The 12500-nt window shown below is 51.6% G+C and overlaps 1 protein-coding gene across 1 annotated transcript in view; it reads right to left on the bottom strand.

Annotated features, from left to right (window-relative positions):
• Positions 1–3520: 3520 nt before the first annotated feature.
• Positions 3521–12500, bottom strand: part of arid5b (AT-rich interaction domain 5B) — a gene marked incomplete in the record, with an annotated part of 64079 nt that continues 55099 nt past the window's right edge. The window contains 5 exon segments of the mRNA XM_062526917.1: positions 3521–7106; positions 7206–7391; positions 7446–7556; positions 8342–8462; positions 11484–11786. Coding sequence (XP_062382901.1) covers positions 4836–7106; positions 7206–7391; positions 7446–7556; positions 8342–8462; positions 11484–11786 — 2992 coding nt within the window.

Genomic DNA, 12500 nt, shown 5'->3' with positions numbered 1-12500 from the left:
AAAACTGCTTACGTCATTAAATAAAACATGTCTGCAGATGTTGTTTCCACTGTAAACAATTTGTTGATCCATCCGAGGCTAGAGCTAGTTTATTGCTGTGTGAACGGAAGAAAGACCGATTTTGAACGCGAACATGGTAAATACAGTGACCGAGATGAGATCATTCACAGACAAGAATTCTTCCGCGCCGCGGAAATGACCCCCGTGCTTGCGGATGGAAACATTTTGGCTGCGGCGGCGCACTGCAGGCTTCAAGGTAGACATCGCTTCATGGCCGTGATATTGATGTGATTCAGCACAGGGCAGCTTGTTTTTGACCGTTTCATTGAGGTTCCATTTCCCGTCAGCCTCCTCCCAGTTCTCTTACATGCTGATACAATCATGGCCAACTAATGAATGACTTCACTGGTCTAAGAATACAGCTCGGGGTTTGGATCCATCTGGGTGTTTTGAGATGGGGGAGGTTTTAATACTGTTGACGTGCTCTGAAATCGTTCATGTTTTAAGGTGGGATCCTTTTCCCGCCAGTAGAGGACGCCCGACGCAAGGTTTGATATTTTGTTCTACGTCTGCCCGAGGGTGCGCAGCAAACACGTCTGGTCGTTAGGGTCCATGGTTTAACATTCCATTCATATAAACTCCCACCTGACCCGCTCTCCTGGCTTTTTTAAAAAACGCGAAATGCAGGGTAGGACAACAACAACAACAGCGGATGGAGCCGCGGGGGTTAAAGCAGAGAGTGAATAGTTTATGAACACGAAAACCTCATCCTCCTTCAAAGCGAACAGCGCGGCAGAGCATCTGTTCTGGTGCGTTCCTTGCCGTTCATAAATACCTAATTTCCGCTTTCAGTGGGCTAGGCTAGGGAGCGTCTGATGTTACTGTAGGTTCACCCGTAAGTCGATAAGCTGAGGACTCGCCTGCGCTATGAGGGAAGCGGGGAGTGGAACAAGAAAGCACTTCAAGGTTGCCCATGCCGCCACCTATCTCCCCCACACCCCCTCCTACCCCAACCCAGATCCAATGAATCACTCTAAATGGATTTTTTTTAGGTCAATAGATTTTTGCAGTTTACAAGGTCTCTGTAAGCACAGATGCTCAAAGATAACATGGCAACTGGACAGTCTTAAATGATTTGCAGAGCTTACATCTCCAGAATAACACGAAGTTATCCTCTCCTTCGGCTATGCGCATCGAATGAATAGCACAATAACAGACTAATAATAACAATATTATTATCATTATTAATAATAATATTATTCATAAGAATAAAAATAATAAAACATCGGGTAGGCTATGCTAGGTTAATGCCAGAGACCATGCAATATTTGCTATTTTGTGAGGTACGGAAACAGTTTAAAGGGTAATTTCCACCCATCAGCTACACATTAATCTCTCTCTCTCTCTCTCTCTCTCTCTCTCTCTCACACACACACACACACAAGGAAGGAAACAGAAGTGGCGTCAGATGCTGGTCTCCTCTGACTCAACTGTAGAGTGACTAAATTAAAGAATCACTTCTCAAGAACACAAAGAACGTTCTCACTTGAACATTTTCTTAGTTTGACGTAACATGGCGTGCATATTGTTGTATGAGTGTTGCCTCCCGGATGCTGGCCGAATCATTGAAATGGAAAGGCACCCCTTAATGCTAAATTAAATCAGCCCACTTACACTGCCTATTTATATCGGTTTCCCTGGAATTACGCCACGTTTGTGCCACTAGAGGGGGCAAATCTGGCTTTCGCTGGGAGCTTTCATGGGCTGCGGAGTTAGGCTAAGTTTTAATTCAATGCGGTCGTCTTTGCCTGCACTCCATAAAAATCCTCAATTTATTACCCAGTGGGGCGTTTTTTTCAGTGGTATGCTTCGAACTGAGCTATTTTCTGTGGCTAACCCATGGACAAGATGTCTGTGATTAAGTGCAGCATGCGACCCAGTCTTTTTTTCCACATTTAAAATTACTGTACAACGCCATAGTCCTTCACAGTAATTATAGGGATACTTCAAATTCTTGAGTACATTTACAAAATAAACTTGAATACTGGGTTGAGAGCTATCTTAATTGAACCGATTTGAAAGTGTTAATGTGTAACGATGGGAACAAGAACTAACTGATGTGATTTATGGTTCGCTCATAATCAATCAACCAACCACCCAACACATTTGCTAGAAGTTCGTGCAATAGGCTATTTGCCAAAAGTGGCATTGACAATCCGGACAAGTGGATCAATACACGTCAACACCGTATGAATCACATCAGTGTTCATGGTAAGCAGCGTGTAGGCTGTGAATTTCATTCCCGGTATTCGCTCAGGGTGAATTTGCACTCGAAGCTCACAAACACAGCTGCTAAGGACTGTCGAGAGCTAAGACGGCCTCTTCAAGCGTTCCTGACAAACATTCTAATTATGGGGCCCGAGAAATTCCCTGAGCTCATTACAATTATAATGAACATGGTAAACTAGAACAGATGTGGCCGAAAGCGCAGTCTTTTGTACAGTGGCCCTTTATGAAGCGATATGGTAAAAACACCAGCCGCACAACACGTCTCTTTATGTTAAACGGTCTGTGCGTAACATACATTTTGTGGAGAATATCTAATGCTCTTCCAATTCCCATGTCATTTTTAGTGTGCTTGGCAAAAAGCTTGTTGTTAAACGAAAACACCACAATGGAATGCATGTGTAAGCAATTTAGACAAGGCTATACAATGGATCAACATCAACTATCAGAAAAATGAGTGTTCATGTGACATGGATATTTTGTTGTTGTTGGTTGGTTGTACAACTGTGAGATGCAGTGCACGTGGGAAACACTTAACAGACATCTTATGTTATAAAACTGTTTATTACTCATTAAAAAAATGTTACATAGCAACCTTGAGTGTTGCCCCAAACATTGTCGGAGCAGATACATTTTTTGAGCTTGAAGTTTAGTCTACCGCTAATACATCAGAAAATTGATTACCCTTAGGAAGATTGTGTGTTGCTTTCAATTTGTCCTGGTGCTTCCCCCAAATCCACTGTGCAAAAAAATCACAACTGTTTTAAGTTTCTACTGACAACCATTTCTTCCCAGCTTGTGTTACACATAATTCAACACAGACTCCTCTTATGAAATGATTGCTCGATGCCGACATGTCAGAGGAGAAGAGTATATTTCTGTGTTTTTATTTGTATCGTACACTTGACTCAGAATAACAGCAGTGGATCTGAGTAAGAGCTAATATCGCGTCCTTCTTTGTGTGCTTAACTAAGTGCTTCTCAACAGTTTTCTTTCTGTTTTTCTGTCTGGCTTAGTTTTAAGCTCTTGAAGATTTTCCCCACTGAGTACTCTCTTTCTCTCTCTCTCTCTCTCTCTCTCTTTCTCTCTCGTTCTCTCTTAAAAAGGGTTCACAAATATACACCTGCAGAAGAAAAGAAACAGTGAGTTTCTGACTCCAAAGTAGTCCTGGACATTACATCATCTTGCAAGTCTCCCCCTCCCCCTCCTCCTCCTCCTCCTCCTCCTCCTCCATCCTCCACGCACCTTTTTGCAGCTCAGAGCGGTCAGAAATTACAGTAGCCAGTGATATATGTGTGACAACGTGTTGTAATATTTTTTTTTTTCGGTTTCATTTTTTTCTGTATAAGTATTTACAAGCACCTCTGTCCTACATTTGACAAAAAAAAACAAAATAAAAACACATTCCACGTTGCTCTGGTAAACACAAGCCTGTGATGGCGGGAAGGAGAGAAAGCTCCTGGGGACAATGCCAGCAAATAAATGGAATTCTCGTGAAATCTACTTCACATTGTTTTTTTTTCTTCTCTCTCCTCTCCTCTCCTGCCTGCTCCCCGCTGGAGATTCTTTTTAAAGGAGAGCTTTAATTATCTTCTATGTACATGTAACTGTGTCAGGGCGAGAGGCAGGTCTCTCGCGGTGTTCTTTTGATAACGGCATCTTGATATCTCGCTAACGACTCCTGTCAGCCTGAAATATGAACACACTAACTACCACACTAGTACAAAAAAAAAGCACAAGGATTATATGAAAAGAAAAAAAAAGAGAAAAGAAGTAGTATCTTTTGACAGTAAAAGGTGATTACAGCCTCATAGTGTTTAAAACAAAGAGTGCCAAAAGATTGATTTGAAATTGCACTGTCGCATTGCATTGATTTTTAACACTCCACGTGCTTCATTTTGTTTGTGTGTGTGTGTGTGTGTGTGCGTGTGTGTGTGTTTCTCCCCCCTCCTGCTCTTTTCCTTTGGACACGCCAGCAGTTACAACGAGAGAATGCGACCTTGTTCACGTCGACCGCCCTGCCCTCTCTCGAGCCAGTGCCCGGCCTAGTTTCTCCAGAGCAGCAGGAAACCCGCGGAAACAGCGACGCCAAGAGAGCCAAAATGGCGGTTTCGTCTCCCGTCGCTGGCTGGAAACAGCGACGCCAAGAGAGCCAAAATGGCGGTTTCGTCTCCCGTCGCTGGCTGGAAACAGCGACGCCAAGAGAGCCAAAATGGCGGTTTTCGTCTCCCGCCGCCGGCTGGCTCCACCACCACTGCATCCACCAGGAAGGAAATGTGCAAATCGTGAAAGAAAGAAAGACAAAAAAAAAAAAAAAAAAGAGGAGAAAAAAAAAAGGAAATCGGTGGATCCCAGATCAAAGCGTGTGCAGTGTATTGTCCACTGTCCCGTGTGGAGGCTGTGTGTATCTGGGAGATGAAGCACCATGAAAGTGTCAGTGGCGTGTGTGTGTGTGTGTGTGTGTGTGTGTGTGTGTGGGAGGGGGGAAGTTGATTAGGAATGTCACTTAAAAGGAAGGGTTTGGGAAGGGCGGGTGGGATGGGGGTGTTCTAGGACAGTTTGGTGCTGGGGTGTACGGACGACAGCTGCGTGGGGCTGAAGGCCGGCTGGGGGTTGAGGGCGGACATGGGGTACAGTCCGTGGTGGAGCAGGTCCCCGTACGGCGGCCCCATTGGGTGTTGGTAGAGGTGGGCGGGACTGGCGGCGGCCTGAGCCAATAGCTGTCTCTGCATCATGAAGGAATGGATGGCGAAGGGCGGCACGAGCGGCGAGAGCACGGCCTGGTTCTTCAGGTACTGCAGCGGGTGCGCGTACCCGCCGGGCACCGGGGCGCCCATGCCCTCGCACATGTCGTGCATCTGGAACACCGACGCGCCCGGGTAGAAGGGGAAGATGGGCGCGTGGAGCGGGTACTTGTGGCCCTCGGGCGACGGCGCGTACCCGTTGGCGTGGACGGCGTGGGGAGGGGGTGGAGGTGGAGGAGGGGGCGGGGGGGGGGTCGGGTCGGCACGCTTGACCGGTTCGGCCTCGGGCGGCGGCTCGGGCGTCCGCGCGGTCTTGCAGGCGGCGGCGGCGTCGCGGGGGGGCAGCGAGCAGTGCATGGGCGTGACGGCGCGCACCTTCTTCTCCGGGTGCCCGCTCTCCGTCTCGCCCAGCGCCCGCTTCAGGGGCCGCGCCGCGCCCACGGTCTGCGGGCAGCTCTTGGTGCCCAGGATGGGCCGCGACGCCAGCTCCTCCGCCTTGAACCCCGCCACCCCGAGGCCAGCGATCGGGTCCTCCGGACGATTGGGGTGCCCGTTGTGGTGCCCGCTGTTGTTGTGGTGGTGGTGGTGGTGGTGGTGGTGCCCGGGCTTCTCCGCGGCCCTCGAGGGGAACGGGTGCGGAAGGGGCTCGGAGGGGTTCTTGGACGCGGATGCGGACATGGTCATGGGTGGCACGCGGCAGGCCCGAGGGTGGTAGTCCAGGGTGGACGCTTGACCGCCGCCGCTGCCAACCGCCGGGTAGGCCAGAGGCGCGCCGCTCGACTTCAGGTCCTGAAGAGGCACCATGGGCGCGTGGGGCAGACCTCCGCACAGGGACGGCGACAACGACGACGGCCGCTTGGGAGGGGACGACTTCGGGAGACTCAAGTCCGTGGGCTGGTCCTCGCCGGTCCTCTCTCCTCTCTCGCCCGACGGATGATGCTTGTCCTTGGCACTCAGGCACGCGCCGTAGCCCAGATGCCCGATGCCCTCGGCCGGCGGCGGCGGGTGATGCTGACCGGGAGGGAACCCGGCCGGCGTGCCGCTCTCGCAGTCTCTGGGAAACGCCTCGCGCACGTGCTGCAGCGCGTACTTGCTCAGGTGCTCCTTGCCCAGGTGCTGCTCGGCCTGCCGGTACAGGCTGTGCAGGTGCGGCGACGAGTAGAAGTCGCCGGGGAAGCTGGGCGCGTGGCCCGGACGCGGCGTCGTCTCGCCCAGCGACTCCGACCGCAGCAGGTACGGCTCCAACGGTGGACCCGACGGGCCTTTGTGCTGGGGGTGAGGGTGGGGGTGGGTGTGGTGTTGGTGGGGGTGGTGTTGGGAGTGGTGTTGGTGTTGGTGGTGTTGATGGTGTTGGTGATGGTGGGCGGAGAAGGGCTCCGACGGTGGAGGGGGCACCATCGCGCCGCTGGCGTCCCTCTGAAAGGCCTCTTTGCTGGGGGGTCTCTGGGCCTCGTCGCCGGGCCCCCCCACTCCTCCTCCGTGGAGCCGGAAGCTCTGGGCCAGCTGGATCACCGAGGGCCTGTTCACGAAGCCTCCGTCCGGGCTGGTGGACGCGGCCAGTGACCCCTGCTGGACCGCCGCCGCCGCTGCAGCCGCCTCCTCCGCTCCGATGACCACTCCTCCCCCCGAGCCTTTGCTGGGGATCAGCGGCGGTGGCGATCCGAAGGAGAAGTTCCCACCGCCGCTGCCGTTGTTGGCGTTGTTGTTGGCGTTGTTGTTGACGTTGTTGTTGTTGTTGTTGCCGTTGGACGTTCCGCTGACCTGCGAGAGCAGCTTCTTCTTGGCCAGCGGGGACATGATGCCCGGGTTGTTGACCTTGGCGTACGGCAGGAAGGGCGAGTAGCCGAACGACGAGACGTCGTCCTTGCCGCCGGGCAGCTCGGCGCGCTCCGTGGGCATCTCGGGCGCCAGGAGAGGCTGCAGCGACGGCCGCTGCTGCTGCTGCAGCGTGGGCATCACCATGCCGACGTGCCCGTGGGGCTCTTTGGTGCCCGCGGGCAGCTCCGCTCTGCCCATCTTGCTCAGCGGAGGGGGCACCACGCCCACGTACTCCGATGCCACCCCCGACGGCTGCCACTGGCCAGCGATGGCATGGTGTTGGTGGTGGAGGTGGTGATGGTGGGGGTGGGGGTGATGGGGGTGAGGGAGGTGGAGGGGTTTGGCGGGAGCGGCCACGGCGAACACCTCGTCGTCGTTCAACCTCGCGGCGGCGGCGGCGGTGACGCTGTTGTCCGTCTGAGGGGCAGCTACCGCCGAGTCTCCCGCCGGGCTGACCGGCCGCCCGCCATCCCAGAGAGCGCCACGAGGGGGCGCCGTCCGCTCAAGGCTGCGCACGCTCTCGGGCTCCTCCTTCACCTCCGACTTCACCTCCACCACCTCCTGGAGGTCATCGTCGTCGTCGTCGTCCTCCTCGACGCCCTCCTCCTCCTCCTTGGCGCAGCCGCCCTCGGGTTCCCCTTGCGCCTCCTGCTTGGGCTGTGCCTTCTCCTCGTCTTCAGGAGGTGCCACCTCCTCTTTCTTCAGGTCCTGTGGTGAAAAGGGCGAAACAGCAGAGGAAAAACAAACAGGTCAGCAGTCTGTAGCACACAAGAGCATCACAGCAGTATATGACCTGCTCCCTCCCTAAACACAAGAGCTCCATTTAGGTGACTGCTCTCCTCTCCTCTCGCGGAGCGTGGAAAAACCATTCCACAGCACGGAAACTATTCCAAAGTCCCGAGTTTCATCCCCAGTTCATATAACGGCTCTGGAAACATGTGCTTTTTTTTATTGAGCTCCGTGTTTCACAGGAAAATTGCGGGCTCAAAAGGGGCTACATTTATGTCTAATTCCTTTGGATTTACAGCTGGTCAAAAATAGCACTTTTAAAAGCGGTTGGCAGCAACAGGGCTCATTCAGTGACCCCTGACCTGTGAACTTTGACCTGCAAATTGTAGTCCCCTGGAGGTGAATTTGTAGTTGTACGAGTTGACATCACAATATTAGTCTGTGGTTCATTCCCCCTTCAGCGGCCCAAACCCTCAGTCCCTCCTCCCCGAAAGAATGAAAAAAACATCAGCCAGATGGAAGATGTGGGTGAATTTATGACGGTTAGACCGAGCGCTTTTCATTTCCCAAGCTAAGCCATCTAATTCCCCCCAAAACCCCCAGAAAACATTCTTTCTGGGTTCTGAAAAGGACACACAGTAAAGGGGGGGGGGGGGGGGGGGGGTTGGAGGGTGTGTGTGTGTCAAAAACACCAGAACAAGACGACTGCAAAAATACGATGAGCCATCGCTTCAGTCGCTCGGCTTGCCCCCTCGTCAGGTTGCCATGGAAGCGTGCCCGGGGGAATTACCCGACACACTGGCGATGGCATCGGAGAGATCTGAGCTCGTTTCGCTGTCGGCCGTGTCGGGCGCCGGGTCGGGCGGGAACAACGCACAGATGTTGCTGGGCATCGGTTAGTGTCGCTACACACTGCTGCCTCATCTCCCTCTAATTCACCTCCGTCGGCAATAAACACATCTGTGCATTTCAGTGTGTGTGTGTGTGTGTGTGTGTGTGTGTGCAGATAAATATAACCTGCCGCTGCCAGGCGACTTCTCTCAGCGCGTTTCTGTTTTCCCCTCCTGCTTGGTAAGTGAAAAACGACGGAGGCGGAGAGGACATTTTAATGACCTCAGGTTATGAGGCATGTGAATGTATTTTCCCACAATTCCAGGCATTAAGGAAGTGGCTTTTCCCTTGACCCTGTGTGCTCAACGCTGGCAGTGGGAGCCTATTTACGGGGCGCTGACGCTCTCGTTTGGTCACTTGCAGGAACAGGTATCATATCTAGGGTGTGTGTGTGTGTGTGTGTGTGTGTAACTTCCATCTGATACGGCTGTTGTTGACTAGCCTGTAATAGGCCACGACTGGCTTTCAGTTCTCCAAGTGTCACTGAATAGCCCCTGATTGTCTTCCTCCATTTATCGGTGGTCAGGCTGAGGGGTGGTGTGTGTATGTGTGTGTGTGTGTGTGTGTGTGTGTGTGTATGTGTGTATGTGTGGGTGTGGGGGGGGGGGGGGGTGGAGCAGTAGAGACAGTGTATTAATTCGAAGTGTGCATGATTCACCAAATGGAGACAAGTCAAACATGCTCGTGGCTAAACGGTGTGCTGATCGGTGTGGACAGCTGTGGACGCGGAGTGGCCCGGGGAGTGGGTACACGGCTAGCCCTTTCTCGCGCCCGCACTAAATTTCCTCCCGCCATCTGAAATCCATAAACCTGAGTAAGTGGTTGTTATTCCTCTTTTTTTCCCTTTCTGTCTTTCATTCTTTCCCTTCCCTTTGGTTCTGCTATTGCACTTCTCTCCCTCTCCCTCTCCCTCTCCCCCTCTCTTTCTCCTTCTCTCCACCTCCCTCCCTCCCTCTCTCTCTCTCTCTCTCTTACCCGTATAATAGGGCTAGTCTGACTGGGCTCTGGCCCTGTCTCAGACAAGGCGTTCCATTTTCATTTTGCTTCTTGACATTACAATGTACAATCAATTATCTGGAGAGAGGAGCGCAGAAGTGGGGGCCGGGGAGGGGGGGGGGGGGGGTCGTTTTCAAATTATAGAACATTCCAGACAGATGAGCTCGGCCGGCCTGCATGCATGCAAGTGGAAAACCACTCAGGACATTTTTTTTTTGCATTTGTTTTTTTTCCTCCTCACCACAGCTTTCATGTTTTTGCAGAAATTAATGTGTACGTTGGGACTAGTTTCTCTCTCTCTCTCTCTCTCTTCCTCTCTCATTCCATCTCTCTCTTTCTCTCCCTCATTCCATCTCTCTCTCTCTCTCTCTCTCTCTCTCTCCCTCATTCCATTTCTCTCTCTCCCTCGCTCTCCAAACACTTCTAATGTGACACTCTTTCCACAGTGAAAATGCAAATAGCCCTTTCATCTGCTCAGTAATCATTTGGTTGTTCATGTGAAAATAATAACTCAATTTTCAACACCCTTCCACATCCAGCACCGCCCCCTCCTCCCCCCACCCCATTTTTCTCTCTCTCTGGTTCTCTATCACTCTCCTTTTCTCTTGTTTGCTTCATATTTACGCTTAACTGGAGAGACATTTGCAAATCACCATGGATTTATTGGCTTTCAGGGATAAAAATAAGCCTGTGGTTTGTGTAAGATGAAAAAATATGGCATCAGTTCCCCATACACATTACGACCCATCAGATTTGATTCCAAGCAGTTCAACACACACACACACACACACACACACACACACACACACACACACACACACCACCCCCCATTTGTCCTCCACTGAGGGGCACGCAATTTCGTCAATAACAAACGACACATTTGCCAAAAACGACACATTCAACTTCGGCTGCAGTCACCAAGGACTTCAGGGCTCCGCCGCGATGGATGGGAGAAAATAAAATGCCCGGAGTGCACTTTCTGTGCTTATTCACACAACACACACACACACACACACAGAAAAAGGCAGAGAGAGAGAGAGAGACATGCACAGCTAGCACGAGTGGACCTAACTCAATGAAGCGAGCTATGAAATCGGGGAGGGCAAAGGCAGCCAGGCAAAGGCAGGCAGGCAGGGAGGAAAAACAGCATTTGATTAAGAGCACTGGAGTGCTGCGGCCAGGGATGCTGATTCCACTCAAATAATTATGTTCAAAGCCACCGGCTCTGACAGGGCCACTGCAGCCGGGCCCGGCGTGACAGCTTATTTGTTAAAGAGAGAAAAGACAGTCCGTCAGCCTCAAGTGGGCTGTCATGTTTGCCTTTTTTAAACTTCCTTCTCTTCCGCGCTGGCCCCTTCTCCTTCTTGGTCGCGCTTTTGTGAAAGCAGAGTACCGTGTTGACTCTCTCTCTCCCTCCCTCCCTCCCTCTTTCTCTCTGTCTCTCCCCCCCCCTCTCTCTCTCATACACACCTGCACTCATACACTCACTACACACACACACACACACACACACACACACACACAACTCACATACGTCTACTGTGGTGTACACACATACTGTAGGCCTACTATAAACAATTGCATAAGTAAACAGACAATATTAACTCTCTCTCCCTCTCTCTCCCTCTCTCGTACACTCACCTGCACTCATACACTCACTCACAAGTTACACTGTGCTAACTAACACCCTGTCTAACACACACACACACACACACACACACAAAACACACTCTCCCTCGCCAACGCATGCACACAATTCCCATACATCTACAGTATAGTGTATAGTGTACATACATACTGCAAACAATTGCATAAGCAAACAGACAATCACCGCGTTTCACAGATTCGTTTAAGAAGCTCTTCAGTGCTAAGAACTTCTTAGGTGCGTTCTTAGAACATTCTTAGAGCGCTCCTAAGAAGATCTTAGCACTTAAATTCTTAGCATACTTCTCTCTCTCTCTCTCTCTCTCTCTCTCATCACTCATTCCTCCCTCTCTCCATGCTTCAGATGAACTGTACCTCTGGGCCGTCCGAGTCTTTGATAGCGACGGCTGCTGCTGCTGCTGCTGCTGCAGTGGGCTCCTTGTCCAGTTTGGGCCGGTGGTTCTGCTCCTCTTTGGCCGCTTGGTGCCGCTCGGCGATTTCGTCTTGGCACCGGCTGGACTGGTGGCGGCGGTGGTGGCGGCGGTGGAGGAGGTGGAGGAGGTGGAGGTGGAGGTGGTGCTTCCCTCCTGGCCGTTCCCCTCCTGCTTGCGCGGCTTCACGGGAGGAAGGGGCTTGTCCTCCTCACCTTTGGTGTACCTCTCGTAGGGCAGGATGAGTCTGGAGGGGGGCAGAGAGGCAAAGGGACATGATGGGTCAGCCAGGGGGCAGTTGATTTCCCCATTGAAATTCAACATCTCAAAATACTCTTTTGTTTTTTAAAGTCTGTTCTTATCTCGCCTCGTTTCTCCTAATGGGCCTTTTTACGAGAAACAAGTGAGATCTCAATAAGGGGTGGTTGTTTTTTTTTCTCGTCAGACAAAGAAAAGACAATTTTTCGAGACAAGCAACGTTCCTCTGGGCAGGTAGCGTGCTAGTTTCAGAGCGAATTACCATATTACTGTTTTAATGTACAACCTGCGATTCTGCACACACCTGCAACGCTGTTCTATCACAAGGACATATCTGCATGGATTTACACATTTATATACATTTATGCATTAATGCTCTGAGGAGATTTATTACAGCTCTCTGCCTCTTTCACTCATTCACCCCACCCCCCACCCCCCCAACACAACACACACACACACACACACACACTCTCATGCCTCGGACGTACTGAAGCATACAGAACAAATTCGCTTGATCCTAATTAAAAGCATTTTGGTTCCCAGCAGCCGATGACATTACCCTCGTACCCCTGGTGCTCCCCATCAACGCAGACAGCAGAGGGAGAGAGGGAGAGAGAGAGAGAGAGAGAGAGAGAGAGAGAGAGAGAGAGAGATAGAGAGGTGAAGAGGCCTGAATTCTCCTCAGATACACCACTTAACAGCC

Source organism: Sardina pilchardus, chromosome 22 (assembly GCF_963854185.1).
Source record: "Sardina pilchardus chromosome 22, fSarPil1.1, whole genome shotgun sequence".
Lineage (NCBI taxonomy): Eukaryota > Metazoa > Chordata > Actinopteri > Clupeiformes > Clupeidae > Sardina > Sardina pilchardus.
This window is presented reverse-complemented; position numbering and strand designations above follow the sequence as displayed.